Source organism: Drosophila bipectinata, chromosome XR, assembly GCF_030179905.1.
Source record: "Drosophila bipectinata strain 14024-0381.07 chromosome XR, DbipHiC1v2, whole genome shotgun sequence".
Taxonomy (NCBI): domain Eukaryota; kingdom Metazoa; phylum Arthropoda; class Insecta; order Diptera; family Drosophilidae; genus Drosophila; species Drosophila bipectinata.
Window position 1 is genome coordinate 6,224,801 of NC_091735.1, and position 22,020 is coordinate 6,246,820.

General features: G+C 37.2%; 1 protein-coding gene across 8 annotated transcripts in view; it reads right to left on the bottom strand.

The window, feature by feature from the left end:
* tay (tay bridge) overlaps positions 1-22,020 on the bottom strand; it is a 69,964-nt gene that overhangs the window by 42,094 nt on the left and 5,850 nt on the right. For 6 of the 8 annotated variants that reach the window (XM_070276300.1, XM_070276299.1, XM_070276298.1 and 3 more), the window contains exons 3-5: positions 14,600-15,454; positions 14,407-14,541; positions 3,003-3,269 (exon numbers count right to left, since the gene is read on the bottom strand). In XM_070276300.1, the coding sequence (XP_070132401.1) occupies positions 3,003-3,269; positions 14,407-14,541; positions 14,600-15,454 (1,257 nt within the window). Of the gene's footprint in view, positions 1-3,002; positions 3,270-11,066; positions 11,205-14,406; positions 14,542-14,599; positions 15,455-22,020 lie in introns of those variants that run through there. The other 2 variants (XM_070276301.1, XM_070276304.1) reach the window with 2 other exon arrangements.

Below are 22,020 nucleotides of genomic sequence, written 5' to 3' on the forward strand. Positions count from 1 at the left end.
ATATATCGCAAACATCGGAAACAGTTGGCCGATCCTTATGAGAAAATTATAATAAACAAGAAAGGAAAGCTAACTTCGGGCGGAGCCGAAGTTGATATACCCTTGCAGTTAAAACCGGATATATATCGCAAACATCGGATATAGTTGGCCGATCCTTATGAGAATATGATAATACAACCCATTTTATAATAATACAAAATTTAATATAATTCCCAAGTTTCTATCTTTAAAAATACCAATGATGGTATTTCTACCAAAAACCGTTTCCGATCGTTCAGTTATATAGCAGCTATACGATATAGTTGACCGATCGTTATGAAATTGGGTAGGTTGGATTATCTGACCAAAAATAGAATCTGTATGTTTCAGCTTTCTATCTTCAAAAACACGAAAGTTGGGTCATTTTCGATTGTTCAGCTATAGGATATAGTCGGCCGATCCTTATGAAATGTCGTTGGCATGTCGTAATGTTTTGCCAAAAATAGCTCTCGTGTCAAACTCTCTAACTCTAAAAACACCAAAGTTATACCATTTCCGATCGTTCAGTTATATGACAACTATAGTGTTTAGTCGGCCGATCCCGGTCGTTCCGACATATATACTGCGAGCAAAGGAAAAAAGGGTGGGTGCAAAGCTTCAAGTCGATAGCTTTAAAACTGAGAGACTAGTTTGCGTAGAATTAGACAGACGGACATGCTTATATCAACTCAGGAAGTGATCCTGGTAAAGAATATATATACTTTTTAGGGTCGGAGATGTCTCTTTCACTGCGTTGCACACTTTTGGAGAAAATTATTATACCCTCTCCAAGGTCATTTCCGATCGTTCAGTTATATGGCAGCTATAAGAAATAGTCGACCGATACTTATGAAATTTGGCATGTCGTAATGTTTTGCCAAAAGTAGCTTTGAACTCTCTTACTCTTAAAACACCAAAGTTATACCATTTCCGATCAATCAGTTATATGGCAGCTATAGGATTTAGTCGGCCGATTCCGGTTGTACCGACTTATATAGTGCGTGCAAAGGAAAGAAGGGTGTGTGCAAAGTTTCAAGTCGATAGCTTTAAAACTGAGAGACAAGTTCGCGTTGAAACAGACAGACAGACGGATAGACTGACGGACAGACAGACGGACATGCTCATATAAACTCAGGATCCTGATCAAGAATATATATTCTTTATAGGGTCGGAGATGTCTCATTGACTGCGTTGCACACTTTTGACCAAAATTATCAAATTTTATAACGTCAGCAAGGGTATAAAAAGTAAAATTTTAATAAACATTACATAATTTTAATTATTATAAACTTTTGTGGTTTAAATTTTTTAAAATTGATTTTATGTTATGCTTGGTTTTTATACCCTTGCAGAGGGTATTATAATTTTGGTCAAAAGTGTGCAACGCAGTGAAGGAGACATCTCGGAGATGTCATCTCCGACCCTATAAAGTATATATATTCTTGATCAGGATCACCTCCTGAGTTGATATGAGCATGTCCGTCTGTCCGTCCGTCTGTCCGTCTGTCTGTCCGTCTGTCTGTCCGTCTGTCTGTCCGTCTGTCTGTTTCTACGCAAACTAGTCTCTCAGTTTTAAAGCTATCGTCCTGAAACTTTGCACACACCCTTCTTTCCTTTGCACGCAGTATATAAGTCGGAACGGCCCGGATCGGCCGACTATATCCTATAGCTGCCATATAACTGATTGATCGGAAATGGTATAACTTTGGTTTTTTTAAAGTTAGAGAGTTCAAATTTTAGGTGAGAGCTATTTTTGGCAAAATAATACGACATGCCAAATTTCGTAAGGATCGGCCGACTATATCCTATAGCTGCCATATAACTGAACGATCGGAAATGACCCAACTTTGACCCAACTCGTGTTTTTAGAAAATAGAAAGCTGGAACTTGCTACAGATTATATATTTGGTCAGTTGATCCGACCTACCAAATTTCATTAGGATCGGCCGACTATATCCTATAGCTGCCATATAACTGAACGATCGGAAATGGTACTTGGTAGAAATATCAACTTTCGTATTTTTGAAGATAGAAGTTTGGGACTTTTTTTAGATTTTGTATTGTTAAAAATTGGATTAGATATTCCTATTCCCATAAGGATCGGCCAACTATATCCGATGTTTGCGATATAAATCCGGTTTTAACTGCAAGGGTATATAAACTTCGGCTCCGCCCGAAGTTAGCTTTCCTTTCTTGTTATAAATAATAAATACAAGATAAATACATAATTTTTCATAATTTTTATTAAATAATATAAGTATGAATGGTTAACCATTGAGCGTTGAACAGTAATCAAGAGTGCAAGTTAACATTCTTACAAAAATGAAAATTTTTATGAATTAAATTTAGTTATTAATTTTTTATTATTGTTATTTCCAAATTTGTAATGCACCTTACCAAAAAAAAAATAAACGAATGGATAGTGTGGCAAAAACCATTTGAGTCGTTCGGCTGCATTCGTCATTCCGAAAAGCCGTCGTTTGTTATTCTGATAGCACTATACTTTCATCCCACTCTCACTCGGACTCAAAAAAAAAAGAGAAGGGCAATATGGCAATGCTTTCTTACTCCCACATTGCCACTCACTCAATTTGTTATATCTCTTGCTCTATTTCATTCCCCTCTATTATAGTAATATTATACATTGCAATAATAATGTATTCATGCAGGCCTCTATTATAAACTGGCTTTTGTTTCGAAAGAATTTATTTTATGCAGGAAGGCGTGGCAAAGAGGTTATTTGTAGTTAGGATCGAAGGAATTTATTTTCATAAATGTATTACTATTTTTTTTTTTTGACAATTAAAAAAAAAAATGTATAAGGAAAGACCTTTTGCAATTTCTGCCTATGCATGTGCTGATCGTACCCCATACATTTCAAGGAAATAGGTTTGAAACATCTTATAATCTAAAGAGTTCTTTAAACAAAATATATATTTATTGATTACTAAAAGAAAATAATAATGATACAGGTATAAACTTACTTTTCCTGACTCTGGAGAAGTTACGCGTATTCCTAAATGGTGACGTGTATCACATGGAGATATATTTAATTTTTTTTGTTTCTGTAGTTCTGAATCAGGTGCAATAACAGATGTCATAGAAGCTGATACATTTGAAATAACAGCTTTTACTTGTGTTTGAACAGTAGAACTTTCAGTTTTTAAATTCTGCCCGCTTAAAATTGTTGAAATAGGTACTCCCGAATATGCAACATCATCTCCATAAACTGAACCAATTTTTTTAGAGTCCTGAAAAAATATGTATATTTATTAAAATGTGAATAAAATATTAAAACATCTGTTAAACTTTTTCTCCAGAAATACATGCATTACCTCTAATATGAACCTTTACTACCTTTAAGTATAAATCCATTCAGAAGATTCCGTTTCCGCCCTTAATAGACCTAACGACCCATACAAGAGCCATGTTTTAATTTCCGAGGGGACTATGAATGAACGGAATGCGAAGTACGACTAAGTTCGCCTAAAATTCCCAATTCACTGAATTCGCGGTGATGTAAAAAAAATATAGAAATGCTAATTCGGGCGGAGACGAATATAAAATACCCTTGAAGTTAGGTGTTATGGTGATAGGTTGAAAGTTACCGGTACGTATCGGACCGGATATGTGTCAAAAATGTCTCAAATATCGCGTTTGTTCAGTTATATGGAACCAGCCTATTGTTTAAAGTCGGCTGACCGACTGGTGATCGAACCGATCGATTTAATTTCCGCTTGGCTATCACCGTATATTTTCATTGGGGATTAATTAATTCATCCAAATTTAATCCTCTGGAATGGCTAAAGTAAAGAATAACATAAAGTAGGGTGTCGGGTCAGGCAGCAGCCGCTGAATTAGTCATAGTTTAATTATTAAGCTAAAGTATGGATATATCGCCTTAGTTCAGTGATACCCAAGCTCTGCATACGGAAGAGCAAACTCCCATACCAATGAAAAAAATCATCAATACATTGGTGCCAAAATTTTTTTCCCATCCATGTGGGCCCATTGAAAAATAAAATTATAGTAACATTCACAAGGGGTTTAAAAAAATCACTATAATAGAAAATACATTCTTTTACAGCAATTAAAAAAAGGGCCTACACTTTTTACAACAGCTTTTTATTTTACTACGACAAATTATGCCGAGTCTCTTACTTAAAAAAAAATGTTCTGCCAAGAAGAAATTCATCGCTTCAGGTCGATATTTTGGCACAAACAAAAACAAAAATGATTTTCTTGCAGTGAAAAGCTTTCGGCACTCCAACAACAAAATGCATTCGGATTAGCACGATTGAGGAGAATAGGGAAAACAAGCCGACTCTTTCTCGGCCGCTCGACTTCAACGGGCCTATTTTAAGGGAGCTTTAGCTTCCCAATTACTATTTCGGGCCGCCCTCTCCGCTATCGAGAGCTTTAGGTTCGCGTATGCCTAGTCGGGCCGCACTCTCTGTCCATATCAGTGGTGCCACTTTTTTCTGAGCAAAAAAAGCTGGATCAACGAAAAAAAAAAGCTAAAAAAAGCGGAATACCAGAGAAAAAAAGTTAAGAAAAAAACTGATTTTTATAAGGCAATGTACTGCATGTTATTCACTAATAAGACCTCAGCTCCACTTGCCATAAAATATATGGGTAATTCTCTAACGGATATCATTACAAAGAAACCAAAAAAAAACAATAATGTACAAAAATTAAGATCTATATTATATTTAAGATGTCGTCAATATTATCATCATCATCAGTTGGATAAAATTTCTTGTCTTCAATTGTAGATAGGCAGCTGGGTGGTACATTATAGTTAAAACAGCACATATTGTGTCGACGCAGCCCGTACCTTAAATTTTAAGTAAATTAATTTATAATTTTAAGATACAAATTAAAATATGGACCTTATACTCAGTATAGCGTTTAACGTTTCAACGCTCATGTTATTTCGAATTTTCGTTTTTATTAAATGTACTTGGCTGAACACCCGCTCGACGTCGGCATTCGACCAAGGCAGGACTGCATTTGCAGAGCAACTGAAGCCAATTCCTGAAAACGGCAGTTTCCGCCAGAATCCCGATATTTAAGAACTGCAGCCCAGAACTTAACAGTATCATCGACATTTTCCCATTCTACCATGGTTATGCCGTTGTACAGTCGTTAAATTTTATCTATATTAGGAGTACCAAAATACTCAAGGATTGGAGAGATTTGTTTCTTTTTGATTTTTAAAATATTTTCAACAGAGAATGCATCAAAAAGTAAACAAAAAAAAAAAAGCTGCGTAAATTTGCTCAAAAAGCCAGAATTCCCGCTGCCCGCTGTTTTCATATTTTTCCCGCAATCACGCTTCAAAAAAACCCAGATCTGACGGGAAAAAAGCGGAAATGACACCACTGGTCCATATTAATAGTCACTGCTTAGCACCATAAACTGGATGATCACAATGGTGGATCCCAGTTTCATCTGCCTGCAGTATAAATAAAATATAACGTACAATAATTAAATTCTGCTTTTTATTACCCGTCATTGAAAACTATCAATGACAAAAATTTTGGTTAGAACGTAACGTTACGTACATATGTGTATGCGGCAGAGAACTTTTATATGCCCCTGGATTAGGGGGCTGAAAAATGCTAAAATACGAATAGGCGCCAATTTGAGTCTTCGAACAACGACTATCAATTCTATCTTGCGCGGTCAACTCTACAGCCATGCAAGATAGAAGAGTACGAAGATCAGGCCAAAAAAAATCGAAGTAATGAAAGTGCGCGTGTGAGCATGGCGCAGTTACGTCAATCACAAACGCATTGATTCATAGCTGACATAAAAGAATTGCCCTACAACGCTAACAAGTTCTTCGAGAACTGCGAGAACATTTAGACCACGATCATTTCTGCGACTAGCATTCCAGAATACGACCCTAATGTTGATATTATGCTCATTGTTATTAAGAACATAATTTATGTATTATTAAAGAATAAATATCTAATTAATACAGAAGCCAAAGCAAATAAAAACGTTAGCTCGATGGATTCTTAATCGTATTGTTTGATGACGTAGTCCATGTTACATGAAACAAAACAAACATGATCTATGTATGCTATCATTTTTGTGCGTGAATATGGACGTCCGTGTCTTTTTTTTACGTAAAATGTAATCCAAGGTAGCAAAAAATTCCATCGTTGTTATTGCAAGGACAAAATACAATACATCCTTATGAGATTAAAAGTGTGTTTAAACGAAAATTAAAGTCATTAATCATCTTTATTACCACATTACAGGTATTTGTGCTCACACGTTGTTGAATATATTCAGTCGAGTGGCGTAACCGTGAATTACCTCATGCCTGAAGACATCAGTAGTTTAATTTCTGAGTTTCCAGTTCCGTCTACTGATCAGTAAACAGTCCATGTGTCTGTCTGTTTCTATCGTCTTGCAACTTTGAACACACCCTTCTTTCCTTTGCACGGAGTATATAAGCCGAAACGGACGGGATCGGCCGACTATATCCTATAGCTGACATATAACTAAACGATCGGAAATGGAATTTGGTAAAAATGCCAACTTTAGTGTTCTTGAAGATAGAAGCTTGGGACTTTTTTAGATTATCGTAATGAATTGGTTATATGTATATAAAAATCGGCAAACTATTTCCGATTTTTGCGATATTTATCCGGTTTTAACTGCAAGGGTATATCAACTTCGGCTTCGCCCAAAGTTAGCTTTCCTTTCTTATTTTAAATTTGAAGTCATGCAGTTTGGTGAAGAGTATCAAGTATGTCATTATAGGAAGTGATATGGCTTAATTTAGAATTGAATTGTGTATGAAAGCACCGAGCTTTTCCCACGGACAAGCCGAGCCAATACTAATTGATGGTCGCCATGTCTAAAATACTACTGTGGGCTAAAAGTAAGACGAATTTTCAATTTAAAATTTGCGGGCTTAAGATGGCGGACTAGTTCTTTCCGATATCGTTCCGAAACCACCGTTTTCTCCTGATTTGGCTCTGTGTGACTCAAGTGACCACTCCGGGGAACGCGTTTTGAGTCGATTGAGGTGATAGAAGTGGAATCGCCGATGGCGCTTATGGCTATACCGGAAAGGACTATTGGCTATACCTAAGGCCTGTTTCGAGGAATTGAAAAAACGTTGGCATAAGTGTATTTTATGGGGAGGGGATAACTTTGAAGGGGATCAAATTGATTCAGGAGAATAAATAAAGAATTTTCATTTTATAAACAAATTTACCTTACTCTTTACCCACAGTAGTATATGTGAAAAACAAAATCACATGCGAATATGGGAGAAATCCCGAAAATTTTTCCCGAGGAAAATAATTTAACGGTGGGAAAACTAGCCAACTTCTATCTTCTTCATTTTATGGCATTTAAACTCTCTAACTCTAAAAACACCAAAGTTATACCTTTTCCGATCAATCAGTTATATGGCAGCTATAGGATATAGTCGCCCGATCCGGACCGTTCCGACTTATATACTGCGTGCAAAGGAAAGAAGGGTGTGTGCAAAGTTTCAAGTCGATAGCTTCAAAACTGAGAGACTAGTTTGCGTAGAAACAGACAGACGGACAGACGGTCAGACGGATAGACGGACAGACGGACATGCTCATATCAACTCAGGAGGTGATCCTGATCAAGAATATATATACTTTATAGGGTCGGAGATGTCTCCTTCACTGCGTTGCACACTTTTGGACAAAATTATAATACCCTTTGCAAGGGTATAAAAAGTTTTTTGATGAGAACCCACATTTGATTGAAAAACTTTTGATGCCAAACTATTTTTATACCCTTGCAGAGGGTATTATAATTTTGGTCAAAAGTGTGCAACGCAGTGAAGGAGACATCTCCGACCCTATAAAGTATATATATTCTTGATCAGGATCACCTCCTGAGTTGATATGAGCATGTCCGTCTGTCCGTCTGTCTGTTTCTACGCAAACTAGCCTCTCAGTTTTAAAGCTATCGTCTTGAAACTTTGCACACACCTTTCTATCCTTTGCACGCAGTATATAAGTCGGAACGAACGATGTTTGCGATACATGTCCGGTTTTAACTGCAAGGGTATATAAACTTCGGCTCCGCCCGAAGTTAGCTTTCCTTTCTTGTTATACCTTTGCAGAGGGCATTATAATTTTGGTCAAAAGTGTGCAACGCAGTGAAGGAGGGTCTCCGACCCTATAAAGTATATATTCTTTATCAGGATCACTTCCTGAGTTGATATGAGCATGTCCGTCTGTCTGTTTCTACGCAAACTTGTCTCTCAGTTTTAAAGCTATCGACTTGAAATTTTGCACACACCCTTCTTTCCTTTGCACGCAGTATATAAGTCAGAACGGCAGGGATCGGCCGACTATATCCCATAGCTGCCATATAACTGATTGATCGGAAATAATATAACTTTGGTGTTTTGAGAGTTAGAGATTTCAAATTTGACACGAGAAATATTTTTGGCAAAATTTTTTGACGTGCCAACTTTCATAAGGATCGGCCGACTATATCCTATAGCTGCCATATAACTGAACGATCGGAAATGACCCAACTTTTGTGTTGTTGAAGATAGAAAGCTTGAACTTGGTACAGATTATATTTTTGGTGAGTTAATCCGACCTACCAAATTTTATAACGACCGGCTGACTATATCTTATAGCTGCCATATAACTGAACGATCGGAAATGGTTTTTGGTAGAAATACCAACTTTGGTACTTTTGTAGATAGAAGTTTGGGACTTTTTTTTAGATTTTATATTATAATAAATTGGTTTATAATATCATATACTCATAAGGATCGGCCAACTATATCCGATGTTTGCGATATATATCTGGTTTTAACTGCAAGGGTATATCAACTTCGGCGCCGCCCGAAGTTAGCTTTCCTTTCTTGTTTAGATATTTTATTGTAATTAATTGGTTTTATTATGACATAAGAATCCAGAATTTTAAAAGTAAGGAAGAGTGTGTGTGGAAAAAATGAGTACCTGGTATAATATTGTCGGGAAACTCAACTATAATCGTTCTTTTTAGTTTTGTACTGCTTTTGTTTCAAAATTAAGTGCAGAAAGGTTTTTTGAAAAATGTTCAGTGCCAAACTATTTCTATAGTTAATATAAATATTTCTGAAAAACAAATTTAATCCACATTGGCCCATTTTACAGTTGACCCCGATACAGTTTCCATTTTCACCGCAAAAAAATGGTTTCAATGTTTTCATTCTGGTGCAGTGCTGGTCAAAGATGCGCCACGCTCCGGAATGCCTGAAATCGCTGAATTGATCGAAAGAGACAGGCATAGTAGCAGACGTAGCTAAAAAATTGCTAAAAAATCGCTGAATTGATCGAAAGAGACAGGCATAGTAGCAGACGTAGCATCAGCCAAAAGCTGGGCATGAGTCATCAAACCATTTGAAGAAGCTTTGATTCAAAAAGAAGCTCGACGTATGGGTGACAGGACTTGACGCAAAAAAAAAACATTTTTGACCGACCCGCAACAAAATCGACCCGTTTTTGACCCGGTAATTGGCGATGAATAGTGGGTCAGCACAAACGGTCGTGGTTGAAACGCCCTGGGTTGACGCCCAGGAAGGTTCTCCTGTGAGTTTGTTGGGACTCCACTATGAGCTGCTCCCCTATGGCCAAACGCTCAATTCGGACCTGTACTGCCAACAACAGGACCGCTTGAATGCATCACTCATGCAAAAGAGGCTATCTTTGCTCAATAGAGGCCGAATTGTCTTACACCAGGACAACGCCAGGCCACACACATCTTTGGTGACGCGCCAGAAGATCCGGGAGCTCGGATTGGATTTTTTTTGCATCCACCGTATAATCCGAATTTCGTACCAAGAGAGTTTTGGCCACAAGAGAGTCCTGTAAAAATTGGCTCACCGAGTTGGAATTTCTCTCGATTTTTTTGCTACGGCTACGCGGAGCACAGAATATTATACCCTTGCAGAGGGTATTATAATTTTGTCCAAAAGTGTGCAACGCAGTGAAGGAGACATCTCCGACCCTATAAAGTATATATATTCTTGATAAGGATCACCTCCTGAGTTGATATGAGCATGTCCGTCTGTCTGTTTCTACGCTAACTTGTCTCTCAGTTTTAAAGCTATAGACCTGAAACTTTGCACACACCTTTCTTTCCTTTGCATGCAGTATATAAGTCGGAACGGCCGGGATCGGCCGACTATATCCTATAGCTGCCATATAACTGAACGATCGGAAATGACCCAACTTTCGTGTTTTTGAAGATAGAAAGCTGGAACTTGGTACAGATTATATTTTTGGTCAGTTTATCCGGCCTACCAAAACTTCACAACGATCGGCCGACTAAATCTTATAGCTGCCATATAACTGAACGATCGGAAATGGTTTTTGGTAGAAATACCAACTTTGGTATGTTTGAAGATAGAAGTTTGGGACTTTTTTAGATTATGTATTGTAATAAATTGGATTATATATTCATATTCCCTTTAGGATCGTCCAACTATATCCGATGTTTGCGATATATATCCGGTTTTAACTGCAAGGGTATATAAACTTCGGCTCCGCCCGAAGTTAGCTTTCCTTTCTTGTTTTTTTCTGCTATTGCTAAATCTACATATAGCTTTGAACTTTTCGTAGCTCGGAGCAGAGCAGAAATGGGGAGGCGGCTAAAAATACTTCTAGTTGAGGTAGGGACTTGAAACTTGGCAAAACATTTTTTTATATTTATCCTAAAATAATAGGTTAGTGATCGGATATGCCAGATCGGACAACTATATCATATAGCTGCCATATAACTGATTGATCGGAAATGGTTTTATTTCGGGGTTTTTAAAGTTCGAGAGTTCGGATTTTCTATAAATGCTATTTTTAGCAGAATAATACGATATAACAAATTTCATAAGGATCGGCCGACTGTATCCCATAGCTGGCATATAACTGAACGGTCGGAAATGGTTTTTGGTAAAAATACCAACTTTGGTGTTTTTGAAGACATGATACATTATAATTGTATCATGTTTGAAGATAGAAGTTTGGGACTTTACAATAAGTTACCTTTCATCGTCAGAACTCAGAGAGCGACACGTCAACGTTTGTTTCCTTTATTGATTACAAATTTTCATTTAAATTTGCTCAAAAATGAAGAAAATACCGACAGATAAGGAAAACAGCATTGTATCTTTGATTAAACAAGGATTCTCCACGCGTGCTATTGATGAAAAGCTGAAAATAAGCCAATTAGTGGTGGTAAGAATTAGAAAAAGAAACAAGAAACAGAAACGGTACCCCTCGTTCTTAATCATTTTTGTGTTGTACGAAGGTTTTAGTATAATTTATTTGGACTTCTATATAATATACAATAAAAAATAACTACTTTGCGCCCACCTGAGCATACAATAGTTCCCCATTTTCGAGGCGTGCCATTTGGAGGTTACTTGGAAAACTATATGCTCTGGGTAATGTTTCTTCCATTTAAAGGTGGGTCATTTCCTGGGATGAAGAGTTATAGATCAACTTTCTTTGGATATTAGCGAACTGTTTAAACCATCGTTTTATACCACCACCTACCTTGCAGTACTATATTGACTTACAGAGTGCTGTAAGCTCAAATATATTGCTTAAGGGGACCCCCCCCATTCTCGATTTTAAATTTTGACGATTTTCAATGGGCTGGCAAATAAACATAAATTATTTTTTAGGGTTGTAACTGTGCTTACATATATTAAGACACAAAAAGGAAGAAAATCATTTCACAGAATTTTTTTTTTGTTTTGTTTTTGTTGTTGTTTTTTTGTGATCAAAGAAAAGCCCTTCTTTTCGGCGGCGCATGTGATTTCCGCTCACTGGAACATCGGAATCCAAAAATTCCAACGGGATTAGAAAGAGTACATGTTTGGCTCTCGTATGAACTAGGATTATTAACTTCGTTCAAAAATTAACAAAATGGTGGATCTTTGAAATTTTTTTTTGGAAATTTCCATTTTTTCAGCCACAAATCGAGTTGAAAAGTAAAGAAGATCTTCACCGATTCGATTTATCCTAGTTCATACGAGAGCTATATATGTATAGAATAACGTGTTAAAATTTGGAACCGATTGGATTAATAGTTTTTGAGTAACCTCAAGCGCCAGTCAAAACGCGCCAGTAAAAACACTGTTTCGATAAAAACGCGTTTAAAGTTTTGAGATGGCTCTCGCCGTCGCCTGAGGCTTCCACCATAAATCGGCTATATCTTCAAGAGTTTTTGAAATTTTAACTTGAAATTTTCAGGGAACATTCTTGAATAGTTACAAGTTCGAATTAAATTTAAAAAAAAAATCGATTTTTTAAAACCGAGAATGGGGGGGTCCCCTTAAATTTTGAAAAGTGTTTCACTAGTTTATGGCTTTATAAACTATTTTCTTGGAAAATTTGAATAAATAACCAACTTAATTCCACAAGTCTCTATTTATTTATTCCCTTGCAGAGGGTGAAATAATTTTCGTCAAAAGTGTGCATCGCAGTGAAGGAGACATCTCCGACCCTATTAAGTATATATATTCTTGATCAGGGACACCTTCTGAGTTGATATGAGCATGTCCGTCTGTCTGTTTCTACGCAAACTAGTCTCTTAGTTTTAAAGCTATCGTCTTGAAACTTTGCACACACCCTTTTTTCCTTTGCACGTAGTATATAAGTCGGAATGACCGGGATTGGCCGACTATATCCTATAACTTCCATATAACTTATTGATCGGAAATGGTATAACTTTGGTGTTTTTAGAATTAGAGTTCAAATTTTACATGAGAGCTATTTTAGGTAATACGACATGCCAAATTTCATAAGGATCGGCCGACTATATTCTATAGCTGTCATATAACTGAACGATCGGAAATGACCCAACTTTCGTGATTTTGAAGATAGAAAGCTAGAACTTAGTACCCTATATATTGTTGGTCAGTTTATCCGACCTACCAAATTTTATAACCATCGGCCGACTATATCTTATAGCTGTCATATAGCAACTCTTTTTCTTGGATTTTATTGTAATTAATTGGTTATTATATGATATTCTCAAAGGGATCGGCCAACAATATCCGATGTTTGCGATATACATCCGATTTTAACTGCACGGGTATATCAACTTCGGCTCCGCCCGAAGTTAGCTTTCCTTTCTTGTTTATTTTTTTGTAATATTATTTTATTTTGCAACTGTATGTTTTAATTAGATTAATTATTTTGAAGTTATTGACCATACATTAACTATTTTTAAAACTTTGAAACAAAGTTATATCAAATAACTATGAAAGAACACCTGTCTTTGTGATAAATTTCTAAGAACAGGCCGTGCTTAGAAAACTAAAATATACAAGCAACATGGCTGAACTCAAAAGAAACAAAACAGGACGGCTATAGTAGAGTTTCCCGGCTATATTATACCCTGTACTCATCTCTTCCACCCCTGGCGCTAACACCAAATTTCTGTTTTAGGCGCGGGAGTGGGCGTGGCAAAATTTTGGCACAAACTTGATTTGCGCGGATATCAAACGATCCCAAGTTCCAAATCTGATAGTTGTATCGCTTGTAGTCTTCGAAATCCACGCGTTCAAAATTTGAGCGAGTTTGTACGGGAAAAGGTGCATGTATGTATATATGGGTATAAATCAGTGGGGGGAAAAACTAACACATGTTTAAAATTTGAGTGTGTTCGTAGCAGAGAAAAACAATGAGAGCAGAGAATTCACTGAGCGAAAAAAACGTATTTTTTTATTTCATTTTTCCTTAATTCAAAAGTTGGAATGGGCACTAAAATTGAGTATTTTATTTTAAAAAAAGCTTTGCTAGCAACATTTCCTAAACAAATAAAAAACTACGCTTCCCTATCTATATTCTCCATGAAGAAAACTTTTTCCAACCCAATTTCTGAACAAAATTTTTCTCAGTGGAAACATTTTAATTTTTAAGTTTGTGCTGTCAAATAGGCCAAAATGAGAGCAATTGAGAGTGCTCACACTGTCAGTGTGCCGGCAACGCTGCGGCAGAATTTCCTACCCTATACTCGCAAGCTATGTAAAATGGGAGTTTGCCCACCACTGGTATAAATCCTCAAAAATTGGGAAATGGCGGAATTTTTCTTTTCAGTTATATATTATCAGAAATATATTCAAACTATTAAGAAATATTTTGGCATTAGTTTTTCAAAAAACCTCTCAGTACTTTCACTACAGAAATTCGCACTTTGTAGTACTCTACGAAAACCTGGTATAAAACGCATCGAAAACCCTAGGTATATATTTTATATTTGAGGTAGAAACGATAGTAGTTCCATCACGTTTGCAGAAATAGTATTGCAATACATGTTTTGTGATGTTTAAAAAACAATAAATTATGCTTAAAAAAAGGTAACAAATCTTACGTCAGTTATGTTTTCTTTTTTTGCAACTTTATTAACACCAACGACTGGCGTTAATTCTTTTTCTAACTCCTGGACTTCCAATGTGCAGGTTTCATCTTTTTTGAGTCTCTTATTAGTTTCCAATATATGTGATTTCTGTTAATTATATTACATTTAACAAATACAATTTTATAAAAAATATATTTCTACTTACATTAAGAGATTGTGATGATGAAGTTGCCTGTTTACATATGAGCTGATGTCCGCTTTTCGCGTACTTTAATGGTTCAGTAGGATCACTTGACATAAAACTATTTATAATTCCTATTGAAGAAAGGGACTTTTGACCATTAGTTAGTTTGTCATTTATGGGTATTATGTCATTGGAATTATGAGTTGTATTAACGTCAATTCCTCGAATATGAGGTCCATTAAACGGAATATTCAAATGATTTCGATTTATTGCAGGAGATCCGATAGTTATTATTGGTCTGTTGACATCAACAAGTGGCAAATCTTTGTCTTTCTCGACAAAGCTAGCTTTAGAATTTTCAATAATTATCCCACTTTCATCAATAGAAGGCTTAGAGGATTGGTCGGACTGAATTAATTGTTTATTTATAGTATGATTCTCAATGTTGCTGTTAATTTTGTTTTTAGTACAATTGGCAATCGTTTTGTTACTTTGCCGTTCATATTCAGATCGCCAAAACGCTACAGGTTCCGCATGTGTCTCAACATCTGTGCTTACAGATGGTAACATATAAACCACGTTAGTAGTGGTGTCACTATTATTATTAGAAACGGGACCATTGGTGTTAATTATTTTGTTACTAATATTGTCAGCACTAACGTCTGAATTATTTCGCGTGAATGCTTGTATATTTTCCTTTGAACTGTTGTTTGCAACAACTGCTAATGTAGAAATGGTTGTGACACGTAATGGATGCGGTTGGCCAGTATCAAGAATTTTTGGAACTTTCATTTCTTCTATGCTATACGTGCATGTGAGCTCTTCAAGTGCGGAAAGCCGCTTTTCCTTTCGCTTCTGTCCCAATTTAATAGCAAACTTTTGGAAAGAAAAATATTTAAAAAAAAAATTACTTAACATTTTAAAGAAATAAACTACTATATAGCCGAGATTTTCGACTAATAAATCGTTTTAGTGAAATCTGATTTTTCAGATTTTTATTCAAGGTATATGTTTTTATGAAAGCATTCAAACTGAATGCTACAATAGCACATAATAATTAAAATTGCAATTCTGCCAAAATAAAACCAAGATTTCGCATAAACTTTGGGTATGTGACTATATTTAATTATCTTTATATATATTTATACCCTTTCAGAGGGTAATATAATTTTGGTCAAAAGTGTGCAACGCAGTGAAGGAGACATCTCTGACCCTATAAAGTATATATATTCTTGATCAGGATCACCTCCTGAGTTGATATGAGCGTGTCCGTCTGTCTGTCTGTTTCTACGCAAACTAGTCTCTCAGTTTTAAAGCTACCGACTTGAAACTTTGCACACACCCTTCTTTCCTTTGCACGCAGTATATTAGTCGGAACGATCGTTCAGTTATATGGCAGCTATAAGATATAGTCGGCCGATCCTTATATTTGGCATGTCGTATTACCAAAAATAGCTCTCATGTAAAATTTGAACTCTCTAATTCTAAAAACACCAAAGTTATACCATTTCCAATCACGCGCAACCAAAATCCACAGAAAGCGTACATTGCGTCAAAAACTACGCCAGACGTCTTTTTCGCCAAAGCTCATTCATTCGAGTTCCTCATTCGGTCCACTAAACGCCACTAACGGCTTCTCGTATGCCGATGCTCTACGATCTGGAAGGGAAATTCCAATTCAGCCTAACTCTCAAAGCGCTCAACAGGCCCCACAACAGCCACACAGCAAAACGAAAACGGAAACGGATTCAGGCTCTACGAATATTAAAGTGGAACGCCAATGGTATCTCACGGCATAAACTAGAATTGTCATAATTCTTGACCGAAAACCATATTGACGTTATGCTACTGGTGAAAACGCATCTTACAAGCAAATACAACTTTCAAATAAGAGGTTGTACAATCTACCGCACAGATCATCCAGATGGAAACGACCAGGGCGGAACTGGAGTTCTAATCAGAGAACGCATTAAACACCATTTTCAAAAAAGTTGTGCAACAAACTTCTTGCAGGCCACATCGATACAAATTCAGTCAAGCAACGGAATCCTTTCAATCGCTGCCGTTTACTGCCCTCGTCGTTTCTCAATCTCGGAAGGACAATTTATGGACTTCTACAATTCATTAGGGGATCGTTTTATAGCTGCAGGAGACTACAACGCCAAAAATACGCACTGGGGATCACGTGACTAGTGACTCCCAAAGGAAGGAAATTGTACAATGCAATTATAAATGTGAAAAATAAACTGGACTATGTTTCCCCTAAAAATCCCACACACTGGCTAACTGACCTATGAAAGCTCCCAGACCTTATTGATTTTGCAGTGACAAAAAACATACCTCACAATCTAATAAGTGCCACAGCAGTCTCGGACTTATCATCAGACCACTCGCCTGTGCTTCTAACGCTTCTTCAGAGCCCAGAAATAACCGAACACCCGTTCAGCCTAACGAAGCCAAAAACGAACTGGCTAAAATTTAAAAAGTACGTGAGTGCCCACATAGAACTCGCCCCGGAGTTTAACATGGAATCAGAAATCGACTACACTACGAGCGCCCTGGAAGAAGTACTCGTTGCGGCAGCCAAAATCTCTACTCCTCATGGGAAAGAAGTAGACCGAAACAAATACTTCAAATCTAATCAGCAAATCGAGCACCTCGTGCGAGAAAAGAGGCGCACGCGTCGTGATTGGCAAAACAGCAGATCACCAGCTTCAAAACAACGCCTTAAGGAAGCAACCCGATCACTCGACCAGGCTCTTCACCATCAGGAAGAAAATGCACAGCTGAGGTACATTCAGAATCTCTCACCAAGCACAAAGTACCCCTTGTGGCCCACCCAAATCTTAGCGCCCCAATTGAAACGACCATCCCGATAAGAAACTCTTTGGGATGTAGGGCTCGCAGCGACGAAGACCGAGCTGAAACATTCGCCACACATCTCCAAAGTGTCTTTCAGCCAAACCCAGCCTCAAATTCATTCCTCCTGCCAGTAATCCAGCCAGAGTCCTCCCTCAGCCAGATGTACCTTCATTCCGGCCGAACGAAATCGAAAAAGTCATAAGAGGGCTAAAACCAAACAAGAAAGGAGAGCTAACTTCGGGCGGAGCCGAAGTTGATATACCCTTGCAGTTAAAACCGGATATATATCGCAAACATCGGATATAATTGGCCGATCCTTTTGATTACATCATAATAAAACCAATTAACTAAAATAAAAAATCTAAAAAAAAGTCCCAAGCATCTATTTTCAAAAATACGAAAGTTGATATTTCTACCAAATACCATTTCCGATCGTTCAGTTATATGGCAGCTATAAGATATAGTCGACCGATCCTTATGAAACTTGGCATGTCGTATTATTTTGCCAAAAATAGCTTTCGTGTAAAATTTAAACTCTCTAACTTGAAAAACACCAAAGTTATAGCATTTTCGATCAATCAGTTATATGGCAGCTATAGGATATAGTCGGCCGATCCCGGCCGTTCCGACTTATATACTGCGTGCAAAGGAAAGAAGGGTGTGTGCAAAGTTTCAAGTCGATAGCTTCAAAACTGAGAGACTAGTTCGCGTAGAAACGGACAGACAGACAGACGGACAGACGGACATGCTCATATCAACTCAGGAGGTGATCCTGATCAAGAATATATATACTTTATAGGGTCGGAGATGTCTCCTTCACTGCGTTGCACAAAATTATAATACCCTCTGCAAGGGTATAAAAAGGCTCCCGGTGGTGACCTATTGACGCCGAAAATGCTGATCGAACTTCCAAAATGCGCTCTAGAGGTCGTCTGCAAACTATTTAATGGAATCATTAATCTCGGATATTTCCCAAAAAAGTGGAAGAAATCCATCATTATAATGATACCGAAGCCTGAAAAAGACCACACAATTTCGTCATTATACAGATCAATAAGCCTTCTATCTTGTTGTCCAAAATATTATCCCGGCACACCAACTTGGCTTCCGAATAAACCACGGAAACATCGAACAAATGAACAGATTAACATCCGAAATACGCTCAGCCTTCGAACAGCGAGAATACTGCAGCAATATTTTCCTTGACGTATCTCAAGCTTTCGACCGAGTTTGGCTCATTGGACTAACGTTCACTCTTAATAGACAAACATGCCTCCGCTTTCACTAAACGGTATGCAAATCCCTCAAGCTACTAAGTAACGTACCTTGAGTAACTAAGTAACGCGTCCACCTTGATAGACGACTTACCTGGCGTAAGCACATCGAATGCAAGAAGATGCACCTAAAACTAAAAGCCAGCAGCCTCCACTGGATCATAAACTCACGATCGCCACTTTGCCTGGACTACACTACTGTACAATTCAGTCCTAAAGCCAATCTGGACGTAGGGCTCCCAGATGTGGCGAAACGCGAGCAGCAGCAACATAGACATCATACAGCGCGCACAATCAAAAATCTTGAGTACTATCACTGGGGCACCTTGGTATGTTCGCAACGAAAACATCCACCGGGATCTGGGCATCCTCGCAGTGAAAGACGAAATCCAGAAGCAAAAAGAATCATACAAAGAAAAACTGTCTTCGTACCCAAATTATCTCGCTCGGGGATTAACTCGGGTTTTTAGCGTTTCCCGCCTGAGACGCAACGACCTCCCAACCCAGAAATCGATTTTTAGGGCCATCTAACTCTGTATCAGTCAATATGACTGTTAGTTAAGTTAAAAATATAAGAAATAAAAGCAACGTATTAAAAAAAAAAAAAAAGATGCTACAAGTCTGGTGAGACTGCACATATTGCTTCTGTATGCCTCAAAGGTAGTATTAGTGGAATCGGAGAATACAAGAAGTTCGTGGAATTATATATCAAGTTCTTTAGCCCAAAGGCTTATTCTATCAAAGGGGTGAGACCTTTTAATTTTTTTTTTGACTCGGGTGCCGAGTGTTCCTTGATAAAAGAAAAATTAAGTAACAAAATTACTGGAAAAGGATTTAATAACTTAATTGTACTACGAGGAATTCGCGACAATATTGTTAAGAGCCATTTGCAGATTTTGTCTACGGTTCAAATATCCCAATATAATTTAGAAATTTTTTTCCATTTCGTATTAGACAATTATTTAAAGCATGACATAATGATTGATCAAGATATATTCCAGCTTGATTTTGGTGTTATGATCGAAACAAACAAATTTAATATTTACAAAACTAAGATTATTAATGCTATACATGAAGATACATCCAATTTAGAAAATTTACTTGATACTAACATAGAATTAAGTGAAATTGATAAATGTAAACTAAAGAACGTATTGCAAAAATACTCTTACAATTTTATAAATGGAATCCCAACTAAACGCGTAACCACAGGAGCATTAGAAATTCGTTTGATAGACAAGAATAAAACTGTTCAAATGCGCCCTTATCGGCTCAGTTCAGATGAAAAGCTATTAGTTAGGGAAAAAAAAGACCAAATGATTAAATCCAATGTGATCCGTCCAAGCAATTCGCCATTTGCAAGTCCAATGCTATTAGTCAAAAAGAAAGATTGCAGCTACAGACTGTGTATTGATTTTCGTGAGCTAAATTCAAACACAATCTCAGAAAAGTACCCGTTGACATTGATATCTGATCAGATAGATCGCTTGCAAGGCGGAAAATATTTTTCTTCTTTTGACATGGCCAGCGGATTTTATCAAATACCGATCCATCCTGACTCCATAGAAAGAACAGCATTCGTTACCCCAGAGGGTCAGTATAAATTTCTGGTGATGCTAAAAAATGCCCCAGAGGGTCAGTATAAATTTCTGGTGATGCTAAAAAATGCCTCTTATATTTTTCAACGTGTCATAGTGCGAGCCCTGGGTGACTTAGCCTATTCCTACGTAGTGGTCTACATAGACGACGTGCTGATTGTAGCAGAAACAAAGGAGAAAGAATTTGAAAGGTTATATGAAAGGAGTTTTGTCTGAGGCAGGTTTTATATTTAACATACAGAAGTGCGCTTTTCTTCGTCGATTTCGATTTAGCATTGAGTATCGAAAGGGTTGCCAAATGGCACACGTGGACTTTTATCGCGCAATCCAATTCCTGTAGTTTCAACTGTCATCCGTAGAGCAGCAAAGGTTCGTGTAGATCTAGCAGCAGTAACAAATATTTGGCTGATAGCCGAACAGCAACAAGATGATAGCATAATAAAAATCATGGACCAATTAAATAGCGAAGATATAGAGACAGATGTAATGAAAACTTACGAAATTAGAACTGGGCTATTATATCGCAATATACAACGTAATGGCTCGTACAACGACTCGTTGTTTACCAGTGATTCCTAAGGCGTTTAGGTGGTCCGTCATAAACAATTTACATGAGGCTATGATGCATTTAGGATAGAAGAAAACTCTAGACAAGGTTTATGAACAATTCTGGTTTGAGCATATATATAAATATGTCAAGCTCGATTAAAATTGCATAACCTGCAAATTGGCTAAGCCCCCTTTTGGAAAGGCACAAATGCAATTGCACCCCATACCTAAGTTTTATATACCTTAGCATACTATCCACGTAGATACAAGTGGCAAGCTCAGTGGAAAAAACGACCTAAAGAAATACATTATTGTCCAGGCAGATGCATTTACAAAGTTTGTTCAGTTGTATCACACTCTTAATATAGACTCAAAAAATTGCATTAAAGCTGTGAAGTCAGGTATATCTTTCTTTGGAGTTCCCAGTCGAATCATTTCAGATCAAGGCAGGAGCTTTGCAAGTAATAAATTCCGTGAATTTATCTCAACGAATAAAATTAAGTTGTACTTAATAGCCTCGGGCACAAGCCGTGCCAATGGACAGGTGAAACGTGTAATGAGCACGCTAAAAGCTATGCTAACTGCTGTAGAAACTAGCGAACGTTCTTGGCAGGATGCATTGCAAGATATCCAGTTAGTTTAATTGCTCTACAAATAGAGTTACAAAATCTAGTGCTCTAGAGTTGCTAATAGGGAAAAAGGCTAGGCCTTTTGGTATGCTGAAAATAAATAAATAAGATAATATAGTGAATAGAGAAAATGCTAGAATAAAGCTAAAGAAAAAAAGCTAAAGCTAAAGAAGAATAATGCACGATACGATAAAGATTTGATAAAAATAAGGCGAAAGTTATTGCGTATAACGTAGGTGGTCATGTTTTACTGAAAACTGAAGAGCGTCATCAAACAAAACTGGATTCCAAGTTCAAGGGTTCGTTTCAAGTGGTAAAAGTATTTGATGGAGATCGATATGAATGAAAATCATTAGTTAATAAGCGGACGTATAAATACTCACACGAGTCTCTGATAGAGCTACCAAACAGACAGTTAATCAGCGAATTAACAGGAGAATTCCAAAGTAATGATGAGCCCCGAGATGGGATAGAGCCTGAGGTTGGCTCAAGTGAATGTGCGTCTGTGTCCCAATAGGGGAAAGAGCATG